Source organism: Corvus brachyrhynchos, unplaced genomic scaffold (genome assembly GCF_000691975.1).
Source record: "Corvus brachyrhynchos isolate BGI_N302 unplaced genomic scaffold, ASM69197v1 scaffold5, whole genome shotgun sequence".
In the NCBI taxonomy this organism is placed as follows: domain Eukaryota; kingdom Metazoa; phylum Chordata; class Aves; order Passeriformes; family Corvidae; genus Corvus; species Corvus brachyrhynchos.
The window spans coordinates 3,428,966-3,453,544 of NW_008238321.1; the positions used below are offsets into that span (position 1 = coordinate 3,428,966).

Sequence of the window (24,579 nt, forward strand, 5' to 3'; positions counted from 1 at the left end):
TGAGTGTGCAGGGAATAAAATGTATCTCTTCATCCCCCAGTGCTCTTTAAAACAATGTTCCTGAGTTAGGTAATATCATGGATGGTAACCATTAAAACCTAGTCCAAAACTGATTGATATAACATTGGTCTATTAGATTTTCTATTTATGAAATATACATTTGATTAGCTGAATTCAGCTAATAAGCAGCTCCTCAAATTTCATGTGGTAATTAGTAGTGTTTATGTGGCCAGGGAGAATATGCATTCCAATTTTTTAATTGTTAAAGTGTTACCCTGAAGGACCTATGAATCTTTCATAATATAGAAAGACTTGTTTCCTCTTCCACTTATTTTCCTCTGAAAAACTAAGTAGGGAAAAGGGCAGTATTTTTATGGGCAATTTTGGAGCTGCTTCTAACTTTCCAACTGAATATGGCATGCTTAAAACGCACGAACCAGAAGCCTTGGGAAACAAGAGTCAAATGCCTTAAACTTCTCATTTTGCTGCTTATAGTAATGTCCAAGAATCTTCACTTTATTTGGTTATTCATGCACTCACACATTGGCAGTCTCTCCGATTTATTATGCATAGAAAAGGTTTGTCCTTGTATAAAATCATATTGCTCTCTATAGCTTGAAGTGGAAGCTGCAGGCCTGACAAATGCAAGGGAACAGTTGCACAGTCACCCTGCTGTGCCTGTCTGTGCCAGCTGGACCTGATCCTTGCCAGGGGAAGGTTCTTGGCTTCCAGTGGGCTCTGTGTCACTCTTACTGTTGGACTGCCACAATGTCATCTTAAAGCCAGTAACAGGTTAATGACAGTGGCGGTTTAAATGGCTCTAATTTGTCTAGCTTTTTGCAATATGCTGTGCTGTAAACTGATTTCCAGGCTACAAGCACCTGAAAACTATAATGGGCAGTAAACACAATCTATGTTCTGTTGGGATTTGCTGTTCAAAGTAGGTAGTTAAAAGGAATTGATTAAATGGTTGATAGTCCTTTAGTTGGACATCTGGGAGACAAAACTTTCTGTTGCCAAGTTGCACTGCAAGTGGTCTCAGCATTTCTGTCAAATGTGAAGCACATACTTGTGAAGTGTGTGGTAAAAGATAAACACTGTGCACTCTTAGAGCTGATGAACACAAGAAACTTCAGAACTAACTTTTGGCTTACAACTTCTGGCTCTTAAGATTCCTGTCTTGCTAGATAAGTTTGCCTTTGGATTCTGTTCAGCTTTGTGTGTTTATAAAGTTGGCCTTTCATTTGGAGAGGTTTATATGGAGTAAGTGCTGTTTCAATGATCCTGTGACTTACAAGGGTCTAGACTTCATCCAAATAGTCTGGAAATGGTGGGAAAAATGGGAGAGACTTCAGCTTGTCTTAACTGTCAAGTAAGCCCAGTATTTTATCTTAATGAATAAGTTGGTATAACCTGAAGTATTTGTGTTTCAACCACTTCAGCCCCTCAACTGTTCTGTGCAATTAACTTTGAGAGTCCTTAGTGAATGCTTTGAATCGATGTTAAGCTCTTGTTTTTCATGGTTTCCTTGAATTTTGTTGTCATCCAACTTCGACTGTTCAGGTTGCTGGTCTAAAAAGAACCTTGATAGACTCTTAAAGGGAGGTTCCTGTAGATGTCTTTGCGCTTGTGGAGTCTTTATAGGCCATCTAAAATGTACTCTTAAAAACCACTGGTACTTGGAATGGGTTAATTTTTAAAACATGGGCAAGTCTTATAAATATGTTTAAAGTTTTAAAGTGCTTGAAAATAAAATTGGGCTTCTGAGACATTTTACATGATTATATGTTAATGAAAATAATGGACAAATTTATCAATGGTACCTCAAAAATACACCTCAATTATTTTCTGTTAGCAGCCAACACTTGCACTTAATTCCCTTTACCTAAGGCTTAGGTGCAGTTTAATAATATCTCTATTTTCATTATGAATAACTTCTGCAGTATTTTAAGACCACTGGTTCAACTTTGAAGTAATTTTAACCTGAGAATCTTCCTGAGAATGTGTTTCTTGCTGTTTTAAAATGCAGTAAATATACTTAACCTGAAATTTTAAATACATATGGAAAGCAACTGCTTGTCATAAATGGCAAGCATTGAAGTAATGTTAAGTTATTCCATGTGTTGGTGCCCTGATACATGAGCTCATATAGAATTTAGTGTGTGCAGGATATCTTCTTCCTCTCGGCATTGAGAAGCCCAGTGCATTCAGACAGCAGGGGAGCAATGGACTAAAGCAGGTGCAGCAGCTGGAATTGTGACTGCCTTTCAGTGATTTGTGTTTAAATCGTTAATCTTTCTGAACTTCTGAGTTTCTCAGACAGGGCTGGACTTTATGGTTTATTAGTGTTCTCTGAGGTTTACTATAGAGCCTTTTATTTAGCATGAGTGCTTACCACCACAGTTTAAATATCTAAAAAGTATTTTGAGATTGTGTGTGTATCAGTCCCTCCTCACTGAATTTGGGGAAAGTGCACATAGTAGATTCTGTATTACCCAAAGTCTGAAAAATTACATTTCATATGACTGTGTACTCAGCAATAAGTTAATGTGAAATTCATGCCAGATACATTCTGAGGGGAGGTTATAGCCAGGTGAGGGTTGGTCTCTTCTCCCAGGTAACAAGCGATAGAACAAGGGGAAATGGCCTCCAGATGCACCAGGAGAGGTTTAGGTTGGATATTAGGGGAAATTTCTTAACTGAAAGTGTTGTCAAGCATTGGAACAGGCTGCCCAGGGAAGCAGTGGAGTCACCATCCCTGGAGGTATTTAAAAGAGTGGGACCAGGTGGTTTGGAGCAGTGGCTAGGGAGCAAAGCACAGGGTACTCCCATTTGGTACCAAGGTGAAATCAGCTGTGGGGCCAGACTGTGCCCATTTCTGTGTGAAAGTCCTGCAGGTCTGAGCTCTCTGAGCTTTGAGTAATAATAGACATGGAGAATTTCTGACTAGAATGGAAATGTTCTAAACACATTACGCTTTTAATTTGTAGGTTCACAGATATGAACACTTCACTAGCAATCCTGGGAGTAAAAATTTTCTAGTGTTTATTTAAAATCATTTCTGCAGTGGATGCAGGGATTGAGATGTGGTGAATTTCAGCTTGTGGTGTTCAGGAATCTCAACTGCAGCAGGAAAATGAATTACTGAATTACAGTGGAACCTGTGGTATAAATCATATTAGAGATAGCTATTTTACAACATCCAGCACTACTGATGTGATATTAAGAGGACAGATTATAGACTTGCCTTTAAGGCACCTGCAGCCGTATTTTTTTCTCATCAGCTAATAAATAAACAAAACAAACAAAAAACCACCCCAAACCCCAAATGCCCTTTGTCCTCTGTAAGTTCGAACAGGGCTTTTTCTTAACATTGGAAGTCTTGTGACTGCCTTTTCGTTTGATTTGGATTTTTTGAAATGAGTTGAAACAAAAGCTGTGAAATGTATTAATTACTGAGGTAATTAGCAGGGTGCAAAGGTTAAGTAGCTTGAATTCTTTCGGTAATTAAATAACTTCATCTGTAAGGGAGTTAAAGTCCTTTAGAACAATCTACATACATGTGCATAGCATGAAATGTCTCAGTGGACTTACACTATCATCTCTCTTCTTTGTTGAGGGAAATATTTTAAGTTTAAGCATTGCATAAGGATCCTTCCTCTTTCTTTGGCATGCTTTGTACTTAGTACTTTATCTTTCTTCTGTAAAACCATTTTCTTTCAGACTACCTGTCCATTTTCCCCTGTTATCCAGCATGGAGGTTTAAAGCCTCATTTTGGTTTGCTGTCTAGCTTGCCATCCTCCTTTGCAAGGTGAAGAGCTGCTTTGTCACTGCATTAATACTGCTCCTTGCTCTGCATTCAGATACCAAGAGAGATGACCACCTTTGTACAACACTATTTTTTAGGCACCTTCAATCTTAAACTGATACAGGAGAGGAAAACAAAGGGATGAGCAGCACCATGTACAAATTGGTGTTACCAGTTTGGGTACAGCCTGCAGATAGTTCCTATTATCAAGTATACTTAAGAGACTCTGGTCTAACTAATTAGTCATGTGTGTTGACATTTTGATGCCTTGCAGCAGAAATTGTCCAGGTATGCTTGAAAGACTGAAAACTGTATATAGGCTAACAAAAAGGGCCATTAATATTACAATGACAATTTCACTAATATTTAACATAATGTAGTTGAATTCTGCTTATGCCTTGATAATGTCCACGGTTATGTGATCATGTACTGTTTCTTTAGGATTTATGGCTTCTCTGGGAATATGTTTGTACATTTGCTGTGGAGGAGCTCAGCCCTGAATGTTCTATAGGGGACACTTTAATTCCATTTAGGTTAATTAAAAAGATGCCTTCTAATTTGGGATCTTGAGTCTTCTGCTTTCTGTGTATAAAATAGGCACACAGCACTGCTGCTTCCACTCCTGAGTTTTACTTTGAAATAGTGGACTATACATGTGCACTTTTGTCATCATGGCAAGCATCATGATTGTTACATGGCATGAATAGCCCTAGTAGTCAATAAATAAGGCTGTGGAACCATACAGTGAGTATTGAGAGTAAAACAAAACACTAACTTAGCTACTCACTAATTTCACACTGTTGCTCTGGCTGCGGCAATGGTCCCATGTTTTAAGTAGAACATGATCAGATAAGATTAATGCAGCATCGATACAGAGGTCACTTAAAGGCTTCACAGGTGAAATTTTACTTCAGTATTTCATAAGCTTAAGTGTTTAGTATTGCAGCCTTAATCTGTATAGCTCTGTGTGTTTATTGTATTTGTATATTGTGGCTTTTTCTTTTACCTACACAGTTCACCAACATATTTGTCTATTTATTAAGAGGCTTAATATTGTCAGTGTCCATCTGTCAGGATGTTGCTCTGCATAAAAGCAAGGACTTGGCAAAAGGGTATCTTTGTACACATTCCTTTTGGACCACTCAATGACGGTCAGCCTGTTCAATGTCTTCCCTAGTAACAAGGGAAGGTGCCATCCTCTAGAAATGCTTTTCCTAAAATAATTTGCAATTACTGTTATTCTGCTATGAGACACAAACTTTAGGGCTGCAAGTAATGTGAAATGGCAGCCATGTGGTGTTGGTAACTAGGTCAGGTTTCTCACAGAAAGATTTTTCTCATCTCTTACAATTTAAGGAAATAAGTAAATAGCCCCCCTGAGTTCTCTTCAGCTTTTTAGAACTCACAGAGCATTCTAGCAATGCATTTCTTCTGCTGGGAGTGCAGAACGACGTAACTGTATTTGCTTTGTTAGGCAATACGGACAGCATTTATCAAAAAAGTATCAGCAAATGTATTAAACTCATACAGGGAGCTGCTCTTTAATTCAAGACCATGAGAGATTTATTTATTTGTGTGGCTCCTTAGACTTCTCCATATGCCTTCATTTCAGTTGTTCAATGATGAAACAATTTATTCAGCACATAACTTTTTATATCGAATATATATGTTATATATGTATATACATATATTTGTGTGTGTATGTGCCATAAGAATGGATTGCTGCAAAATACATGCCATATTTCAAGAAAGCAGGGTTGTCTTTGTTGAAAAATACTGACTCTTGCACAGATTTATTTTAGAATTACCTTTAGGCCTCAAATGATTTGGTTTGGTTTTTTTCCTAAAAAAGGGCTGAGTTTGTTGGGAAATTAAATGGCAGACCCATAACTTTGGTTCATAGCTTGTAGCAAAACAAATAATGTTATTGTGTTTTAACAAATGAGTATGTATCAGATGATCCATGGTAACTTTGTGCTTGATTTTAGCAAGTAAAAACATGCTTGAGTTTAACTAAACAAATTTTACCCTGAGGAATGTCAGCTGGCATGGAGTAAACTCCAGTGAGCCTTATTAATTCATTCATGATGCCTGCAGCATAACTTCATGGGCAATAAATACTGTCCTAATTCTTACAGATCCTGTAACTTCACAGTTCAAAACAAATAGAAGGGGGGTGAAAGGAGGTATGTCTGACACTTGTTGGTTAGTGCAACAATCTCATGGGACTGTTAATCATAACTACTGATATCTGTACTTGGAATTAAAAGTAAATAGACAACACTCTTGCCTGGTTTTATGTGCATTACAGACACTGAACAGCAGCATCTATATACCATGGCAGGTATTATGGATAACTCATTTCACTGTAACACAGCAAATATACAGAATAGATGATCCATCCTGAAAGAGGAGAAAAAAGCACGTACTTCCATCCTCCTCACTTTTTCTGAAATTTGATGTTGGAGCTTGCCATTTCATTTGCACCAGACGTAGCACAGAATACCTGTATTTCAAACAGCTCAGCTAGAATCCAAAAGTTGGATATGCATCTGAAATTGCTCAAAAAAAATTGAAAGTGCATAATAATATCAGGATTTTGTCTCCACTACAATTGCAGTATTTTAAAATGTGCAAAAAAACAATCTGAGGTTTGGGGTGGTTTGTTTTGTTTTACATTTAAACTGGTTTACTGGTTGGTTTACAATACTTTCTTTCAGAGAGCTAGGCTGAAAGCAGCAGAAGACACCAGTTGACTGTCAGTTTAATTTGCTGATTCATCTGTTACAGGGATGGCATCAGGCCAGAGCTTGGCTCACAGACTAAAGGCTGAGAGCTGTGAAGATGCTGGGACTTGAAGGAATGTTGTTAAATTGTTACTGAGTGGAGGCAGTGAAAGTTTTTGTCTTTAGTTTTGAAGTGCTTCTAATTTTGCATTGACAGAAATCTTTCTACCTTGAACTTGCAGTCTTTTTTAGTTGCAGGGAGATCAGACATCAGAAAGATACAAGGATGGAACAGCTGGCTATTAGTTAAGTGCTTCTTCCATGGATATCTTGTGCAACCAAAAATGCAGCTCAAATAAGCTTATGTTTCACAGCAATCAAACAGAGTTTTGGCAAAGGCTTTGCAAATGTCGTCTTTTCCTGGCAGACTTGCAAAATAAACCTGCTGGGTTAAGTAATGAGACTAAAAGGGAAAAAATCCTGGAAATCTTTTCTTGCCAACAAGCAATCTGGAAGAGGGTTACGACTGAAGAATTGATAGTTTCTAATTTAAAAGAAACGTCTTAAGCAGATTTAACTCTTTTTGCACAAAGTCTGACTTTGAGAAGAGCTTTGAGCATCTAATTCAGAGAGAGTGACTTTTGGAGAGCATGGCATTTTGGGTTTGTTTTGGTTTGTTTTTTAATTGCTAACAATGGAACTAAAAAGTGTTTTATGAACAGAACAAATAGCTTGCAGCCTTCTGCTTTTCAAAACAAGTTATTTCAGGAGAGGGCATGCTGTCATTTAAGTGTTTTGTATATAACATCATCCTTCTTCTCCATAGCTGTAAACACCAGCCGGTATGCTGAAAGTTATAGGATCCAGACATATGCAGAATATGTGGAGAAAAAACATGAAGAAAAACAGGCCAAGAGAAAATGTACAGAAGATAGTTGGAAGGAGATGGAGAGGAAGAGGTTAAAAACCCAGTGCACACCTTACGTTTCCCCGAGTCGATACTACTGTGTTAACAGGTGAGATGTCTGTGCTGCCAGCTCATGTTCTTACTGCACTTCTATTCAAAATCTAACAATTTTCAGGTAGTTCTTAACTAACGCAGGACACTTTTCTGTATGTATTTCTTTGCATATAAATCAGTAGTGGTGTATCAGCTATCACAAGATTATAGGTAAAGGAGCAGAGGGAATTTCATCACAAATGTGGTTAAACAGATTTCTAAATTCTGGGATCTTGAGGGCAGGTTGCATCACAGCTTCTGAGCTTGATGTAGCAGCACCATTTCGTATAACCAAAATAAAAAAATTATTTTCTTTATTCATATGACACTTGTAGATGGCTTGTGTCATGTGGATACTTAGCTGTCATCATATATCCTTGTAAAGACCATGTTGGTTTTGGACTTTCTGTGGTGATAATAGTGCCACAAAGAAGGGTATAAATTCCCTTCTAGAGCAGTCCTGATGAAGTTGTCCATATGCTTCAGAAACAGGATAGCAAATGATGATACTTGCATGGTGTTAAACTTCTAGTATAAAACTTGAAAAAGGTTTTAGTTCATTATTTAGGGGCAAAATTAAGTCAGGACATGCCACTTTTGGTTCTGGTACAGTATGTTTCCTGTGTTGCTGTGTGTATTTCTTGTTCCATTTTTACTTTCTGATATTAATGACAGGTTTTGGATATGATGGTAACAGGTAGCTTTTTTCTCAGTCATCTGTGTAGCTGAGCATGTGAAGAGTTTTTCAGTGTTAATATGATTGTATAAATAACCCATCAAGTTATTGCCATTCTTCCCCCCTCCCTTCTCCTGCACTGTCCCCCCAGTTCCATCAATACTATATGAGAATTAGTTTAAGTAGAGTGTATAAGTTACATTTCTCTAAGCTTATGTTTTGGTTTCGTTTGGGGGGGGTTTGTTTCTCCTTTTCTTCCCTGCTCCATAGTTAGACAAACCAAATATGGTGGTCATAAAACCGGTGCTGAGGTATTTCTGCTTTATCTTTCTTGGAAATGTTACATTAAGTTCTAGTTCTCATTATATCTTCCTGTAAATGTTAATCTGTTGTGTAACAAATTTGCTGAACTTTTTCTGTTCTTCTCATGACCTTATGATTTTGCAGGTGTGTATTTTGGCCAGCTGTCAGATGTTCATGGCTTTTGTCATGGTGGGAATTCTAAATGTGCTATAGACATGTTTGATTCCAAAAAACATATGGAGGAAGCTGATGATAAAGTCCGTATGAAATAAAGTTAGTTTAATTGAACTGTTGTACTTAGGAAGCGTGGAGAGTACATGCTGTGAGGAGCTGAGGAGCTTTAAGGATTGTCCTGGCACTAGCCTGCACGTGGCTAAGGCTTAGGGCTGTAACTAAGGCAGTAAACTATTAAACAGTGTGGAAACACTTACTGCTCCTTGAGTTTGCTGCAAAGAAATACTAAGTCCTAGTTTTGTTTCTGCCAGAGGAAGTGTCTCCTCTCAATGAGCGTTGGGTTTTGGGTACCTCACAGGTTCCAGTCAGATGGTAACGGTGGCAGCTTATGGAGAACAGGAAATACAGAAAGCTGATTTGCTGTTGTCTTGCAAAGAAGTTTAAGGTCCACACAAATGTGTAATTTGGAAAATTGCTGAACAAAATTTTCAGTAAATTCTTTCCTTAAAAGTTTGACATACCCCAAAGGGTTGTTTGTCTAAGCAATCCTCCTACTCTCCTTGAAAATTTTTAATATATTTTTTCATCTAGTGTTAAAAAATTCTACAAGTAGCTTTTTGGTTTTACATGATCAACATTTTGATATCCTTGGATAGCAGCCTTTATTTTGTTGAGAGATCTTCTTTTGTAATTGATGTTACATAAATTTTTGTTCTTTTATTATTCCATTAATAAAGTGATTTGGTTCTGTCCCAAATTCCTTCTCATGCAGGTCTTTTGACATGTTTTTCTTAATTTATTTTTATTTGCTACTAGTTATATTTTATTCTTTTGTCAATTTATATTTTGTAAATGCTTCCTCTGAAGTGTAATCTGATTAGATAGAATGTGGAACTGCAAACCATGGTATTTCATGTCACTCAAGATGAACACTTTATTTTTCCAGACAAAGGTATGTAAAAATACTTATATATAAAGGTATATAAAATATTTATATTTTATATATTCCATAATAATTTTATGTAAAATATAATATCAATATTTATATAAACAATTGGGACAGATTTATATGTGTATGCATGTATAAATGTGTATGTTTGTCCAGATTAGTTGAAGTCATATCTAGTTGAGCACTCAGTACTGTGATGTATCTAGCAGCTGATCCCTTATAATAGCTTCATGTTACTGCATCCTTTATTTATTTATTATTTAATAAGCTTGCTGCATCAGCTTCTGCCAAGGAGCACAGCTGCAGAATAGCTGCTTGTCTCCATGATGACAATATGTCCTGGCTACTTTTTCATAGAGTGAGGAAGTTGTTGGGTATTTCTTGTGAGAAACTTTTGTCTTAAATTGACAGATAGATTGATAAATATGTAACAAAGGTTCTTTAATTCTTGTCTTATTGATAAAACTGTAGTCCTATATTGTAGAGGACCTTCTCTTCAGAAAATAAAGTTTATTAGTAGCAGTCACAAGGTAAAATTATTTATAATTAATATATATTCCTTGCATGTAACTTAATACTACTGCTAAATAGAAAAATTTATTTCAATGGAAATATGCCTAATTATTGATATACGATGGAGAAGTAGAGGAAAAACTGCTTCATTTGACAAAACTTCAAATAGTAAATAAGATCCCCTTGTCTAAAGCTGTTGCTATTCAGAACACACTTAGGAAACAGATGGAACTGGCTATGTTGTGCTTAGCAAATGTCTGCCTGCCAGCTCTGCCATGACTGTTAAATGCATGGCTTTAAGAGTTTTTCCTTAGCAAAATAGTGTTAAACCATAGCAGGAAAAGTGAAATAGGGTATGCTCTATGGAAAACTAGGTGTCCTGCTCTATTTGTACTTATTTATTCTCCTAATCATCATCTAGGAGTAGTAAAATAGGATAAGGCCAATGGCAAAAGACTCGTATGAAGTACAGGAAAGGGATACATCACTTTGCCTTACAAATATTCTATCTAAAACTATGAATGCTGCATCTTCTGTCAAGTCAGGGTGCTGTTTGTAGCACCACTTCCTTGAATGTCTTCATTTTGCCAAAGATTATCTAATTTTTGGAATGTTCAAGTGTTTCTACCGATGATTCTTTTGTTTTTTTACAGAAATGTTTGTTTATAGTGGTTTATTACCCACTGAAGAATAATAATTGGCAGAAGCTGAGGTATTAAGGGTATAGATAACAAATATTGCAAGCAAATTATTGTAGTATTCCTGTGTTGTAGTGTTATTTCAGGTGATTTCACCTGCTCTTAAGCTGAAATGACTGATTTTTATGATGGATCAGTATCTACTCCCTACACCCCTCAATGTTGTTTTGAGTGTCAAGAGAACTTAGGTTTCTGTGTAAGTGAAATTTATTTGTAGTTCCACATATATCCAGGCCAGTTTCAAATGCCTTGTTGTGATGAAGTGTTTCTTTTAAAACTCAGATATGCTTTCCCAAAACAGAAAATGTTCAATGCTACATGATCATAATTGTTTTCCTATCTTTTGCCCCCCTCCACTTGCTGATTCTTTCAATTTAATTACCGTGGTACTAGTTGGATTGCTGCTATTTAGTACCTCTTGAAATAGATTCTCTAGAAAATAAATACAGTTGTTGCCTGGATAGCTGTTGTACAGGTGTTACGTAGTTAGAGGATGGTGTAAATCTGTGTCTCTGAATGGTTCAGGTATCCAGACAGTTGAGGATCATAAAAGAAGTCTGTCTGCATTGGACAATGACTGAGGCTATTATTGTGTTTAAATCTTTAACTTTGTTCAGTTGTTTCTCAGCTGAATCAGGAAGTTGAGGCAGATATGTGGACGCATCCAAAATAAGTGTTACAATTAGAAAAGTGAACTGAGTGGTGCTCTAACTCGTATATGCAACCATACTCATTTACTACTAAGTGCATAAACAATGTTGCTGTAATCTTGAATCTTATTTTAGGTTAAAGAAGAAAAAGATGTAAAAAAATTAAGCCTTTCACCTTTAGAAGCCATGCAATCAATAAATGAATATAAAATAAAATTAGTATTTTGGGAGAAAGCAAGAAGTCAATGGTTCTTCATTATAAAATACGTTTATTTTGTACTGCCACTTTTTGGTGGTGGGTTTTTTTTTCCCCTTAAGATATCTGCAGGAGGACCATAAGGCCTAAAATTAATTTTTATGTTGTACTTTGGTACCCAGCTAAATGTGTAGTGATGGTCAAGAACTTGTTTCTCTTTATTTGCAATAATTTCGTGAGAGTCATAAGTTAGAAAAAGGTAAATTCAGCCATGAGACCGTTCAAGAAGGGATCTTCTTCCTACCGTGAGTCCAAGTTCCCTCCTGAGAGCCAAGTGCTCCTCATACGTCTGAAGAAATCCTGGGATCAGAATTTATGGCTCCTGAGTTTTTTCTTCCTAATGTATTTTTCAGAATGGCTTTCCCCAAAGTAGAATTCTTACAGGCTTTTCTAAACTATATTTTTTAAAAATAGTAGTTTTTCATTTCTTAAATACTCCTTCTTCCCTAGACTTTTTTCTTTCTGACCCTAGTTTTTGCCTGTTTTGCAATATTGAAGTGTGTACATAGGATTAACAATTCTATCCAGCTTTTTAGCTTCCATCTTTTTATTGGTGGTAGTTGTGGTATGAGTCACAATGATGATTTGTAAGAAATCATGCAAGAAGGCCTTCTCTGTGTGAATGTTTGGAGCAAAGACCAGCTATTCATCAAAGTAAATGGTGTTTGTGCTCCTAAAGTGGAAGCAAGAGCATGAGATGTAATCATATGTTTCATCTTTGTTTATTGCCTTTGGACATCCCAGACAGAGTCTGTTTTAAGTTGCAAAATGTTCAGCTGAAAAAATTCCATTTCAAAGCCAAAACTATACTACAAAATTTAACAGTTCTTCCTTTGGCTGAAACCTTATTGAAACACCATAATTCCCTGCTGTTGATTAAAAAGAAAAAAAATACCTTGTAAGGCTTTGTTTTATAACTTAGTATTAATATTTATTTAACTCACAGGATTGAACATGGCTTAGATGCATACAGCCATGTTGTATAGTTCTAATTTAAAAATGGAAGTTTATAAGTCTAAAACTACGTTTTTTAATTGGTTGTTCTAAAAGCGTTATATTAGACATTTAAGTAGCTGGTGTTTACATATCTAGAGGTTCATAATGGGAACTGTTTTTTAATTAGCCCCCTTGCTACTGCATTCTTTATTATACTCATGCTAATTTGGTTTTAATATTGTCATTTGTCTTTTAAGGAAGTTTAACAATAGCATTCCAGTGGAACGAAAGCCTACCCAGGGTTATTCCGGTGTGCGCCGAATGAAGTGGAGCTCTAAGTTCATCTTTATACTGTGTTAGTCAGGCTTCATTCAAGTGCTGCTAATGAAATGAGTGTGCAATTTTTTGTGCTTTTTATTTTACCAGCCCCACGAATAATAGGACTCTTAAAGCCGGATTTAAAGTTTTTATATGGAGCTTGATGGTTTTCTCTACCTTTATATAGAAATGCTTTTAAAACTACTTGTAGTTCCAGGAGAGAGGATGAAGTTAGCATGTAGAATCCTTCAATATCAAGATGTGCTTTTGAGGCTTCAGTTGTACGTAATTTGGTGTCTATTGACAGTGCTTTACAAGAGCTTGCATAACTATGAGAATAAAATGTAAAACTGTGCAGGGATAGAGAACTGATTTAATTACATTTCAGATGAGTGATCTCATTAGAATAGCAGCTAAATTTGAGATATCGATACTACAAAGAATGAATACCTTGATCTACATAAGATTGGATTAGATAGTAAATTTATGGAAGTCAGATCTTCCAGGTAATGTAATTTCATGGTACACCACTTATGACAGTTTATTTTTCTACCTTCATAAGCATTTAATAGATGTACAACAACGTCTACCTATGTAATAGTTACTCTTGACTTTTTCATGATCATCTTTCTTCTGTGTTCCAGTTTTACAGGTACCAGTACAGTGGGAAAGAGAAGCATGAGTCCTATTGAGGAAGAAACTGGTTCTGATGATATGGAAGAGGGAGAAGGCCAAGGTCCAGAAAATGATCAGGCAGACTCCTGTGCAGAGTCCCTTCCAGATGGTAAGAAGAGACCCAAAAAGTTGAAAAAGATCAAGACAGAGCAAGTTCCAGCAGGTAAGTGCAATGTTCATGCACATGGTTTTCTTTTCTGTTTGAAAGTGTCCTAGGCCTGAACAGAACTGAAAATGTTTTCTTGAAAGTCTTCACTTCGAGCAGTAACGAACTTCTTTACATTCCAAGTTCTTCTTGACACTGAAGACGGCATCATACAAAAATTGTGAAAAAACTCAACAAACGAACCCAAAACAACATCAAAAAGCAAAGAACTCGCTCCAAACCAAAAAACTCAAAACCAATGAAAACCCAGTCTGACACCAACCAAAGAAAGGAATCAGAATGTAGTTGTTTTATTACTTCTGCTAACTTTCTTCCTTAAAAGAAAGCTTTTTGAATATTTTTTTAGCTATTCTTAACATTTTTTAATGTGACTTTGTAGTTAAAGTTACTCAATGTGTTTTGCATGTCATAAGCAAAATTGAAGGCACTCTGTTTTGATGTATGCATTAATACATGCAATGTTCTGTGTGGTGTTTGTAGCCATAACCTTTATTGTGATTTATTTGGCTGAAGACTTTTCACCTAGGGTTGAAGTGAAGGTGGGTGTTTTCAGATTTTAATACCTATATATTTTGTTAGTCAAAATATTTGGAAGTGAATGTCTGACTAAATGCAGGCAGGCTACAATCATATGATGATGTTTCACCTGTTAATTTTTTGTAATGTTTTTGTGAGTTATTAGCTTGTACAAAAACCAGGAAATAACTAACCTTAGGTCACATGAATTTAAACTTCAAAAGATTTTATTTTTATTGATCCATTTATTGTTGATTCTATTTCAATGTTTGTTAGTAATTTCTTGCAGAAATTGGACTATAATAAAAATTGTCTTATCTTAATTTGGTCCAGATGACCATACCATATTAGTCATCTGGAGCACTGCCTGCATTGAAGTATATTCAAATATTCATAATTAAAGCTTCATTTCAATATCTGCACTAGCAGCTTTTATCCAGAAAGTGCTATTATATACCAAGCATCCTTTCTCCTGATTTGGTAAAATCTTTCTTAGCTGATTCCAAAGCTGTCCTTGGAAATTGTTTTCGTCTTGTTATTCAGTAGGGCAGTTGGGGCATGTAAGCATATGCAAAATGACAAGAGTGTGTACTGTAGTTCTGAGTATAAAATTCAGGCTCTGTGTTTGGCATTATGGGAATATGCGTTATCGGTATTAGTGTGAGTCATCTTTATTCTCCAATTAATTTGGGATGGAAATATTCTTCCCTGTCTTAACAGCCTAAATAAAAATAACGACAAGTACACTTGGGGAAATAGTATTTAACTTTATCATCCCAAAAACTGCAAAACTGAAATTACCTAATTATTAGGGTTAAAAATACAGTATTTACCATTTATGTAAGAAGCCTGAAATGAACCTTTATTTTTTTCCTGTTTCTTTTTTTTTTTTTTTTTTTTTTTTTTTTAAGTGCCTATTCATAAACAGTCTCTTGGTTTCTCTTTATAAATATTGACTTACCAGTAATGTTTCTAGAGCTTCCCTCTACAGGAAAATATGTCTTAATATCCTCTGAAAAAACAAAAAAACCACCAAGCTTGATTTAATTTTTGTTCTATGATTCTGTCTTTTAGGAAGCCTCACAACTAGTTCCACTGGAATTTTTGAGGTCCCTGAAACATGGTAGGAAACAACTGCCTTAACAAGTGGAATTGTTTGAAAGCAGTTAAGAGAATACACCTCTTGGAAGCCATACTTTATTTAAATAAAGTGGTGTTAACAAAGCAGTATGTGTCCTGAAAATCAGTTTAATTATTTTAAACTGTTTCTTGAACAATCACTGTCAATTTTACTTGTGTGTATATCACCTAGTATATGACTTGTCGTTGATCCTGTGAAATCCTTGCTGTTGTAACTGATGTTAGGTTTAAGAAGCAAGACTCAATGTCCTTTTAGTCACCTCCTTTGGCATGCTGGCTATGAACTGTACAACAAGAACTGGCACTCTGTGATTTTGTGCTAGGCCGTTTCCTCTGCTTGGGGAGTTACCACAGCTCTCCTAATATTTAGCTGTTTTTTCAGGCAGCATCAGTATGCTGTCAGCATTCTGGAAACAGGTAGAACTGCAGTTTCATGTATTGCTTTCTACCAGTTACTTTACCTGGGAACATTTTTTTGAATTTCTGTTCTCTACACCCCTGTGCAGGTGGTATTCATCTAAATACCAGCATTACACATACCTTACCCTTTCAAAAAACTGTAACTTGAAAGTTTCTCAAACAATATTTTCCTGGTGGGAGGTAGTTTTTCTTTTTCACATCTGTTGTTGTTTCCACTTTTAAATCCTGATTTTGTAAAAAATGTTTTTTGGTACCTGTGATAAACCTGCTAACTGCACCAGCCCTTTATTTGTTTAAAAAAGGATCTGCATTGGTAGATTTCAGAAAATGTTTGATATTTAAATTTTTGTATCATGGAAATAAAACCAAAACATGTATTTCCATAACATGAAAATTAAAGACATTTTCTTAGGAACTGGCTTGTTTTTATTTATTAGCACCTGAAATGGTTTTAGTGAAATCTTTTTTTTTTTCTTTTCTTTCCTTCTTCCTAATATAACAATTTTTTGGCCATCCTGAGTATCAGACCCTTTTGTTTCATGGACTATTTTCAAGATATTTGTGAAATGTAACCAAGAAAAGCAAGCCTGTTGTCGTAAGATTTAAATCGCTCTGTGTTTCCCTTGGAGGGGTGAAAACAAAAGAGTTCTACAAATCAGCAAGTTCAAAACCATTGCTGGGTAAGAGTGGAATATTAAGAAGGCTTCATCATACAGTATTTACACTAGAGTGGGAAGCACTGCCATTTAAACATGGAATAACCTGTTTGAAGGTATGTCAAAATTCATGGGTTTTTAAATGATTGTGAACTGGCATTGCAAAGGGAAAAATAATTTCAAGATGTTAAATGTGAAATGTTGCATTTCTAACCTTAGAATACTCCCAGAAGTACTATAATTAAATCGTTTAATAGCAGCTCTATCATCACATTCTCACACTAAAATGTGGGAAAGAAGTCTTGCTATTAGTGATGCAAGGGAAAATTAGTAACTGAACTCTTCTGCTCTCAAGGAGCCAGAGACTTTTCTTCCCCAGGACTCTCTTGACCTTGGGACTAAATACTTAAATCCCTTTCATCTTGAGTATCCAAACCAATTTGCAAATTTAATTCTCTGAATATGTGCAACACCTAATAAAAGTTGTATAGAGCATTCATCTCTCTTGGAGGTGATTCAGGTAAATCACACAGTGTTCTCTCCAAATGTTGGAGTGAATTATTAACTGTGTATCCTAAAGAACTGGCATAACATGATTTGGGACAGAGCTTAAGAGTCATGATGACAAAAGGCTACAAAAGCATTTAAAGGGATTGTCAGAAGTACAGGTTAAGGGGCAAGGAATTAGCTGCTCAAGAGACACAGAAGGCTGAGCTGACACAGAGAATCCACCTGGAGTCTGTACCCCGAGGCCATTAGGATCTTTTTCGCTCTTGAACAGCAATGCTTACATACCTGCAGGGAAAATACAGGTCTTAATTACATCACAATACAATCCCTTATAACTTGTTTCTTCAGAGTAGGCTACGTACATACTTCACTACAAAGGTTAACAGCTATACCCAGTATTTCTACGTGCCTCCTCTCAGTTGTCATTATGAGAAGCAGGATGTTACTGATCTCTATCAATAATTAATACTGCTTAAGAAAGCAGGGTTCTTGCATGTCTTAGTCCCCAGATGTGGCTTTTGTCGAGGCGGACATAATAGCACTCACTAGTCATAATCCATATTCGAGAGAGATAGAAAAGATTTTTTATTTTCTCTACTGCAATTCTTATACCTCTTCACAATGGCTGTGGCCTATTGAGACTGGCTGCTTAGCAAACAATGATGAGGCTGTAAAACAATTAGCTATACAAGCAAAGGTATAGTTGCTACATATTATCCACAAATTCTTCCTTGTACACTCTTAATGTCCCATAACAAGAACATCCTCTCCTTGTGTCTAGAACATCTTCTCACGTTGATTGTCTTCTTGGCCTTCTCTGTGGGTTTCACTGAAGCTGCAAAATTTCACTAATATTTTCATGGGTAAATTCTGACTGTCTTTAGGTCTAACTCTGTGAGGCCCCCAGTCCAGCTGTCAGCCTCATCAACTGATGTCTATCAATAATTAATACCTCTTAAGAAAGCAGTGTTCTTGCATGTCTTAGTCTTTGTGTGTTTGATTTTATCTGTTGATAACCTGGGTAAGCTACTAAACTGTGCTTGAGGGGGCTGTAATATTTCTAACATTGAATTTGGGTGGACGAGTGTCAGAGGTCAGGGACGGTGGTGTCCTAAGCAGGGACTGGCCCCACTGATCCTGCACCAGGCCTCGCTGTTGTGTGGGGTTTGGTCCACTTCCCTGTGCCTTAAATGAAATAATTAATTCTAGGAGGGAAAGAATGTAGCTTAAATTAGATCCACATTTATTTCATAATGTACGTTTAAAATATGTGTGTAGAATTTGTTTTGGGCAAGCAAAGCTGTCATCACTAGTTGTGATGGCTCTGGGGGTTCCTGCTCGGTGGGGGTTTGTGCTGTTAACTGACTTCAGAGGTCACTGAATCACAGAATCTCCTGAGGATCGTCGAGTCCAGCTCCTGGCCCTGCACCCGGCAGCCCCGGGGCTCGTGTGGCGCCGGGGGCTGCAGCCGCCCTGAGGGGTTGTGCCTGTGCCTTCCGACTGTCCGAAGGAGCCAGTATTACCTTGCCTTCGGTAGCGCTGACGTGGGACATTTTCCTCAGCAGCCGTGCAGCTGGGTGGGTTCCTGCTTGGGGCAGGGTCAGGAGCGGCCGGTCCTCACCGCTGGCTCTGAGGGGACGGAGCTGGGGGGACGCTGAGGAGGGTGTAGGAAGCAACAATCAACAATGTATAGAAGCGCTGGAAGATGGCATTGAAGGACGTGAGGAATTGCCTTGAGAAAATACGGGAATTTTGTGAGGAGTGTTTAAAAAAAAAAGGGGCACTTGGCAGTGTAGGCCTGAACATGGGAGTATCTGAGGAAATGGTGTGGAGAAACATGAGAGAGGTCTGGCTCAGCAACAAATGAGGTAGGTGAGCTGAAATCCTGCCACCGCAGAGGAACAAGAATGGGCTTATTTGGCTGGAACTTAGACTTGACAGTGATAATTTATCTGTAGTGATGGAGTACTTCATTGCTCGCCTCAGAAAGTACGTTAAAACTGTATTTGAAGTAATAATTTTCAATTTTATCTCAAGTATTTATGGGTGAGAAGTATTAACGTGTCAAAATGCACAGGATTGCAGCACAGGATATAGGAAATTGCTGGTAAATGAGAAGTAGAGATAATTGCATAATTTAAACTCGGGGAAGAGTGTGAGTGTCCCTAAAGCATGGATTTGAATGGGGGCAGGTAAGAGACTGAATGAATTCCATGTGAAATTAAGATTGCTGCGAGTGCAACGGCCTGTTCTTGGTGTAAGATTTGAGCTTATGGTTTGGAGAAAAAGTTAAAAGCTTCAGATGATTTAGATGGAGAACTAAATTTTATTATGGACCCAGTGGTAAAACCAAGAGAGAGATGGAAAGCTAAAACTTCTGGTGATTGTGGGAAAAAGTAAATGTTGCAATTCTTTCTTTCTTTAAACTTCTGAGTTCTGTCACGGTGCCCAGAAAACATCTAGTACCCTGGATTTGTTCTGTCTTTAAATCATAGTAAATGTAATGCAGACAAAAATGTCCTCGGCAATTCGGAGCATAAAGATGGGTCCTGAAAATCAAAAGTTCTTAGCTTTTGATGTGTTTAGACTACTGCCGGCAGAGCAGATATGTACATTGAAGCAGATTCCTTGAGTTACTCCACAGTACATTTAGTAAATGAATAAACATTTGCTTGTTTGTATTGTACTGTTGCAGCTTTAAACTTACACTAAACTAACACTCCATGTGTGCTTTACAGAAATACTGCCATACCCTCATTGGATGTTGAGCAATAGATGGTGGGTTAGACTGAGGTTTGTAGGGTCATTGTATTCATATTTAAGATGTTCTTTTTGCTCTAACAGGTATGCAGGAAGCTCATTTAAAAAGTTTTTTTTTTTCCCATCAGAATAATTATTGGCAGCCATGTGCTTCCATGAGTGCTATAGCAGATCACAAGTTGGTCCCAGCTCAAGGCTAAGTTGTATGGAACACATCTGTTCAGAAATGCAATATGGAAAACATTCAGCCAAACTGGAAAAAGTTAGATTTCCCTGTGCTTATATTAATTTCTTAAAAGAGCTGATAGTTGTATTTATACATGAGCCAGTCTATAGTCTACAAGTTTTGCAAACAATGTTGTACCAGAGTGACCCTGTGTGATGGGGTTGGTAGTGGTGTGCAGCTGAACATGAAAGTCTGGACGTTGTGGCTGTGCTGAGCCAGTTGAATCCTAATCTGTGATCTGGTTTTAATCCATCGAATGACTGAAAATACGATTGTATTAAAGTTGATTGCTTCAAAAAAAATTTTTTGAAGTTACCAGTTCCTTTTATAAGCCTCAAAAAGCTTTGCACTGTTACTGAGGTAAGAATGGCTATTTTGTTTGATTCTGAATATGTTACAACTTTGAATATTTCTTTCAAATTGGATTTTAAACTTAGAATGTTTAAGGATGACTGAACATGTTTAGTTCATGTATATACTCAGGGGGGTGGAGTTTTTTTAAATTAGATGTTAGATGATTTAATTGTAGGATGCTTCTTACTTCAAAAATAAGTCTGCTCCAAGCATATGCATGTGTCTTTTGCATTACGGGAAGTTTCTTGTCTCATTTGCAATAAATAACTGATACATATTTGCTAACAATATCACAGTAATGTAAAATTGACTCTCCGTTCTGTTTAGAAAAGGTTTACGCTTCAGCCTTTCCTTTCAATTCTCTCATATGCTCGATTTAATTTCAGTTATCCTATTTTTGATGTGCTGTTGAGAAGCTGCCAGTTAGATTAGAAACTTCTTACTACAATAGCGTAGAACTGCTGAAAGTGGAAATAATAGTTCAGTTGTTTGGTCCTGTGCTGAGCATGTTGTCTTCAATGAATGACACAGTGTTGAAAAGAGATGATTTACCAGAGAATTTCACCTCAGTATTACTGGGCTTCCTCACCTGTAGACTAATCACCCTTTCTGCTGGGTTGTGCCATACTCCCCTGAGGTTTTACAGTAGTTGTTACTAAAACAGATTAAAGGATGGTGGTACTAAATGATGAGTCTGTGAAGAAGTTAATGGGAAGTGTTTATATTTTGGCAAATTTTAGGAGGTAAATAAGGTGTTGCTTGAAATGTGTAGCATTCCATTCTCATAGAACAGATCACTGTATTTTTAGTACTTCAGTCAGGTTTCTTAATTGAAGTAAATTCTTCTGTCTCGTAGAGGGTGCAGCACTAAGATGTTCTGAAGTGTTTATAACATCTTAATAATAATTTGTAATGGATATTTGCAACTATGCTGAGAGGAATTTTTGAGACTCACACCTTTGGTTTTAATAATGCCCAAGAACAGGAATTTAACATCTTATTGTCCATCTAATTCATGTCTAACATGAAATTTGGGATGAGGATGTGTCTGAAGTAAAGTGGCAATTCAGTGGCAGAATCATTTGTTTAATGTCTTTTAGCTTCTTTATGCCTTCTTTTTGCTTTTTGAAAAAAGAGCTAGAAGAATTAGACTAAATATAAACTAAGTGTGAAAATATTTTAGACTGATGGTTTTAACAAATACATCTTTTCCTTGCAACTACTCTGAAAGGTATTTTGAAACACTGATGATGACAGTAGTAGTAAGTCAATTAGGTATGAAGACTAGCTCATACTAAAATCTAAATTAATGTAGTTTATCCTGAAAAAAATTATAGCAGCAGCTATACAAACTCTACAAAACTGTTGAATTTGTAAGAAGACTAAAGAACAGAATGATGCTCAATTTAATATATTTCCATACTAGTAGCACTCAAATGTTAGCAGGTGGAGTTGTTTTTCTGCCGCGGAAGTAATCTGTGAAAGATGTGTGTTTGAAATTGCTACTCCAACATATAAAATAGATCTAATAAGCAACAGTAAAAAGTAGCATTTTCTGAGGAAAGTGTACTATTTTTCATGGCAAAAAAAGGCTTCAGTGTTCTGAGAGGATTCCCAGTATAGTCTGGCAATTTTTGAAGACATGCTGAATGTACAAACTCATATTTGAAGAGACATTGTCTGGTTTATTTTTGTGTGTATGATACCTAATCTTAGGGTGTGAGTTTTATGAGCACGAGCTAGAAGCTTTTGTGCATGTGTCCCAGTATCTTCAAAAGCATACAGACTTTCTTATTCTGGCTTGCCAAAACAGGCACTCAGGCCCGTGTATTTTGGTGAAACAGAAGATTTTCTGTCAGTAGATGCTTTTCAATCTAGTGTAGATGTTTTCTCATATAAGGAATTTGGAAAGTTCTGTGTTTTGTTTCTACAGGAGTTCAGACAAGAAAAGAATTGTGATATGTCCTGAATTCCAGTTTCTTAAATAAAGGTTCTTCCCTGCATTCCTTCCTGAGCATATTTCAACAGTTTTAGGTAATGCACAACTAATTTAAAGGTGGCTATCACGTTCTCATCTACTTCTATTTACAAAATGCTCACTTATGTTAGCTAAACAAAACACTTTCTTGTTTCCTGAATGCATTTCTGAAAACAAACACACACATAAACGCAGCATTTAGAAATGCAGTAAAAAAACCTTTGAAAAATGTTGAATGTTTGCATTACATACAGTTTTACTTGTGTGTATTATATATTTAGGAATAAATTATTGGGATAAACGTTGTGCTTTGAATTGAACATGGAGTACAATTTCAAATGTAATCACACAGTTTAAGGTAGGTTTGTGAACTGTAATCAGTATTTATAGCTCTATTACTCATTTTGGCAAATAGGCTTCACGTTGTTTCTCTCTGCAAGAACTGAAATTATCACTGTGTTTGAAATTGCAGTCTCTTTACCTCTCACAGGCTGTTGTATGACTCAGGCAATCTGTGTAATCTCAGTGTGTTCATGGGTAGAGCACTGCATCTCCACATGCAGAATATTTACCTGAAGTGGAACATAAAATGAATAATCTGGCATGGTGACTGTTTAACTTACTGCAAGGATTGTGTTCAGCTGTGCTGCCACCAGTGCAAGGGGATTCCTGCAAGTGGGAAGGCTGGGGGCACTGACAAAGAGCTCATCTAACAGCCTGAGAGCTGTGTATTGTCAAACATGATCAAAGCTAGAGAAAACTGCAAGAGTTTTGCTTGGAGGCAAAACCCAAAACCAAAACCAAAAAAATCCTACTATTCCTGAAGGAAAATGGACAAAGGTTATCAGTAAAGATGAGAAGAAGTTAATTAGTTGTTGAACTCTTGCCTATGTCTTCACATTTAATGTTTCTTAAACAGAACTGAAAAGTCTTGTGCAGGTAAAATTTTGTGCAGGGATGCCCTTTGACAAACGTGACACTAGAGTGAGAAAAGATAGTTTTTTTCCTGTCTTGTTGAATAGCATGCAATTCTATCAACACTGCCTGGAAGTGTTGAGCATTCAGCTGGACCACAGCATATAGATGTTTCACACTGGGGAAGATTTTATGTGTCTTGTCCTTATTAGCGACAACTAATTCATAGTCACTGATATACTACTGTTTAACATGAATGTAATAGTGTAACAAGCTCTAAGGTTGCTACTAGTTGTTTGCACAGCTCTTCTATTAAATGCCAATACTATGGTATTTATATCACAAACCTTTACAAGAACCTAGGGGGTTTTTTTATGTTAGCAAACAATACACAAACATTTAGTCAAGTAGACACTGGAAAATGAAAGAAATGGTTTGTATTGTACAAATTCCTTTACTTGATTCTTTTTACATCCTTAATAAGAACCCTGACACCTCATTTAGTCATTTAATTTTAGTTTGTAAAAGTGAGAAATATTTTCTTATCAAGCATTCCTAGTAGGTTTACTATCTGTATGTTTCTTTGGGACAGCTGGAAGATGCTAGATATACTTTAAGTTTTTCAGCTTTCTGCTTAGTTTTTCAGTTTATAGATAATTACTGTTAGCAGATTTTGCTGAGAAAGCCATCATGCAGTCTTTGAAGAGAATATTCAGTTTCTATTCCATCCTGGTTTTGGGAGGTCTTGGTCGTATTGCAAGGCACATTCTAAAAATAAAATACAAAAATGTGTTGTCTAGCTCTAGATGGGAGTATGTGATGACTGCAGATGTGTATATGATATGCACAGGAAGAATAAGGCCAAGCATTGGCATCTCAGTACTGTGGGAAACAGAACAGAGTAAGTGATCTTTCTGGCCTATAAATCTGACTGGAGTTATACTTGCTAACAGTCCAACTGTAGAAACTTCTGGGAAAAAACAGCAGGAAGCTGACACTTGTCTAGTGTTCTGAGTAATGTAAGTGCCAGCTAACTCATTTTCAGGAAACTTGGGGGTTTGTCCTTTTTTCTTAATGCTGAAATATATTTGCATATCAGATAGCTTTAGAGTTCAGTCTGGCAAAAAGGTCAGATGATTTTCAAGTTTCCTCTAAGGAGAAGTGAGTTGCTTGCCAAGTTTAATGTAGTCTAACCTAGAAAAACAGAAAGTAAAAATGTTTACTGTAGTGAGATGTAAATACAAGTACTTGTAGT

The 24,579-nt window shown here is 36.6% G+C and overlaps 1 protein-coding gene and 1 long non-coding RNA gene across 4 annotated transcripts in view; both read left to right on the plus strand.

The window, feature by feature from the left end:
• The window catches only part of PARN (poly(A)-specific ribonuclease), a 48,595-nt gene extending 32,255 nt beyond the window's left edge, over positions 1–16,340 (plus strand). The window contains exons 21-23 of the mRNA XM_008633390.2: positions 7,362–7,551; positions 13,653–13,846; positions 15,440–16,340. Coding sequence (XP_008631612.1) covers positions 7,362–7,551; positions 13,653–13,846; positions 15,440–15,492 — 437 coding nt within the window. The 3' untranslated portion in view covers positions 15,493–16,340. The remainder of the gene's footprint in view (positions 1–7,361; positions 7,552–13,652; positions 13,847–15,439) is intronic.
• Positions 16,341–16,427: 87 nt separating this feature from the next.
• LOC108446684 overlaps positions 16,428–24,579 on the plus strand; it is a 63,161-nt gene continuing 55,009 nt past the window's right edge. For 2 of the 3 annotated variants that reach the window (XR_001861964.1, XR_001861962.1), the window contains exon 1: positions 16,428–18,959. This is a non-coding gene — a long non-coding RNA (uncharacterized LOC108446684). The remainder of the gene's footprint in view (positions 18,960–24,579) is intronic. The other variant, XR_001861963.1, reaches the window with a different exon arrangement.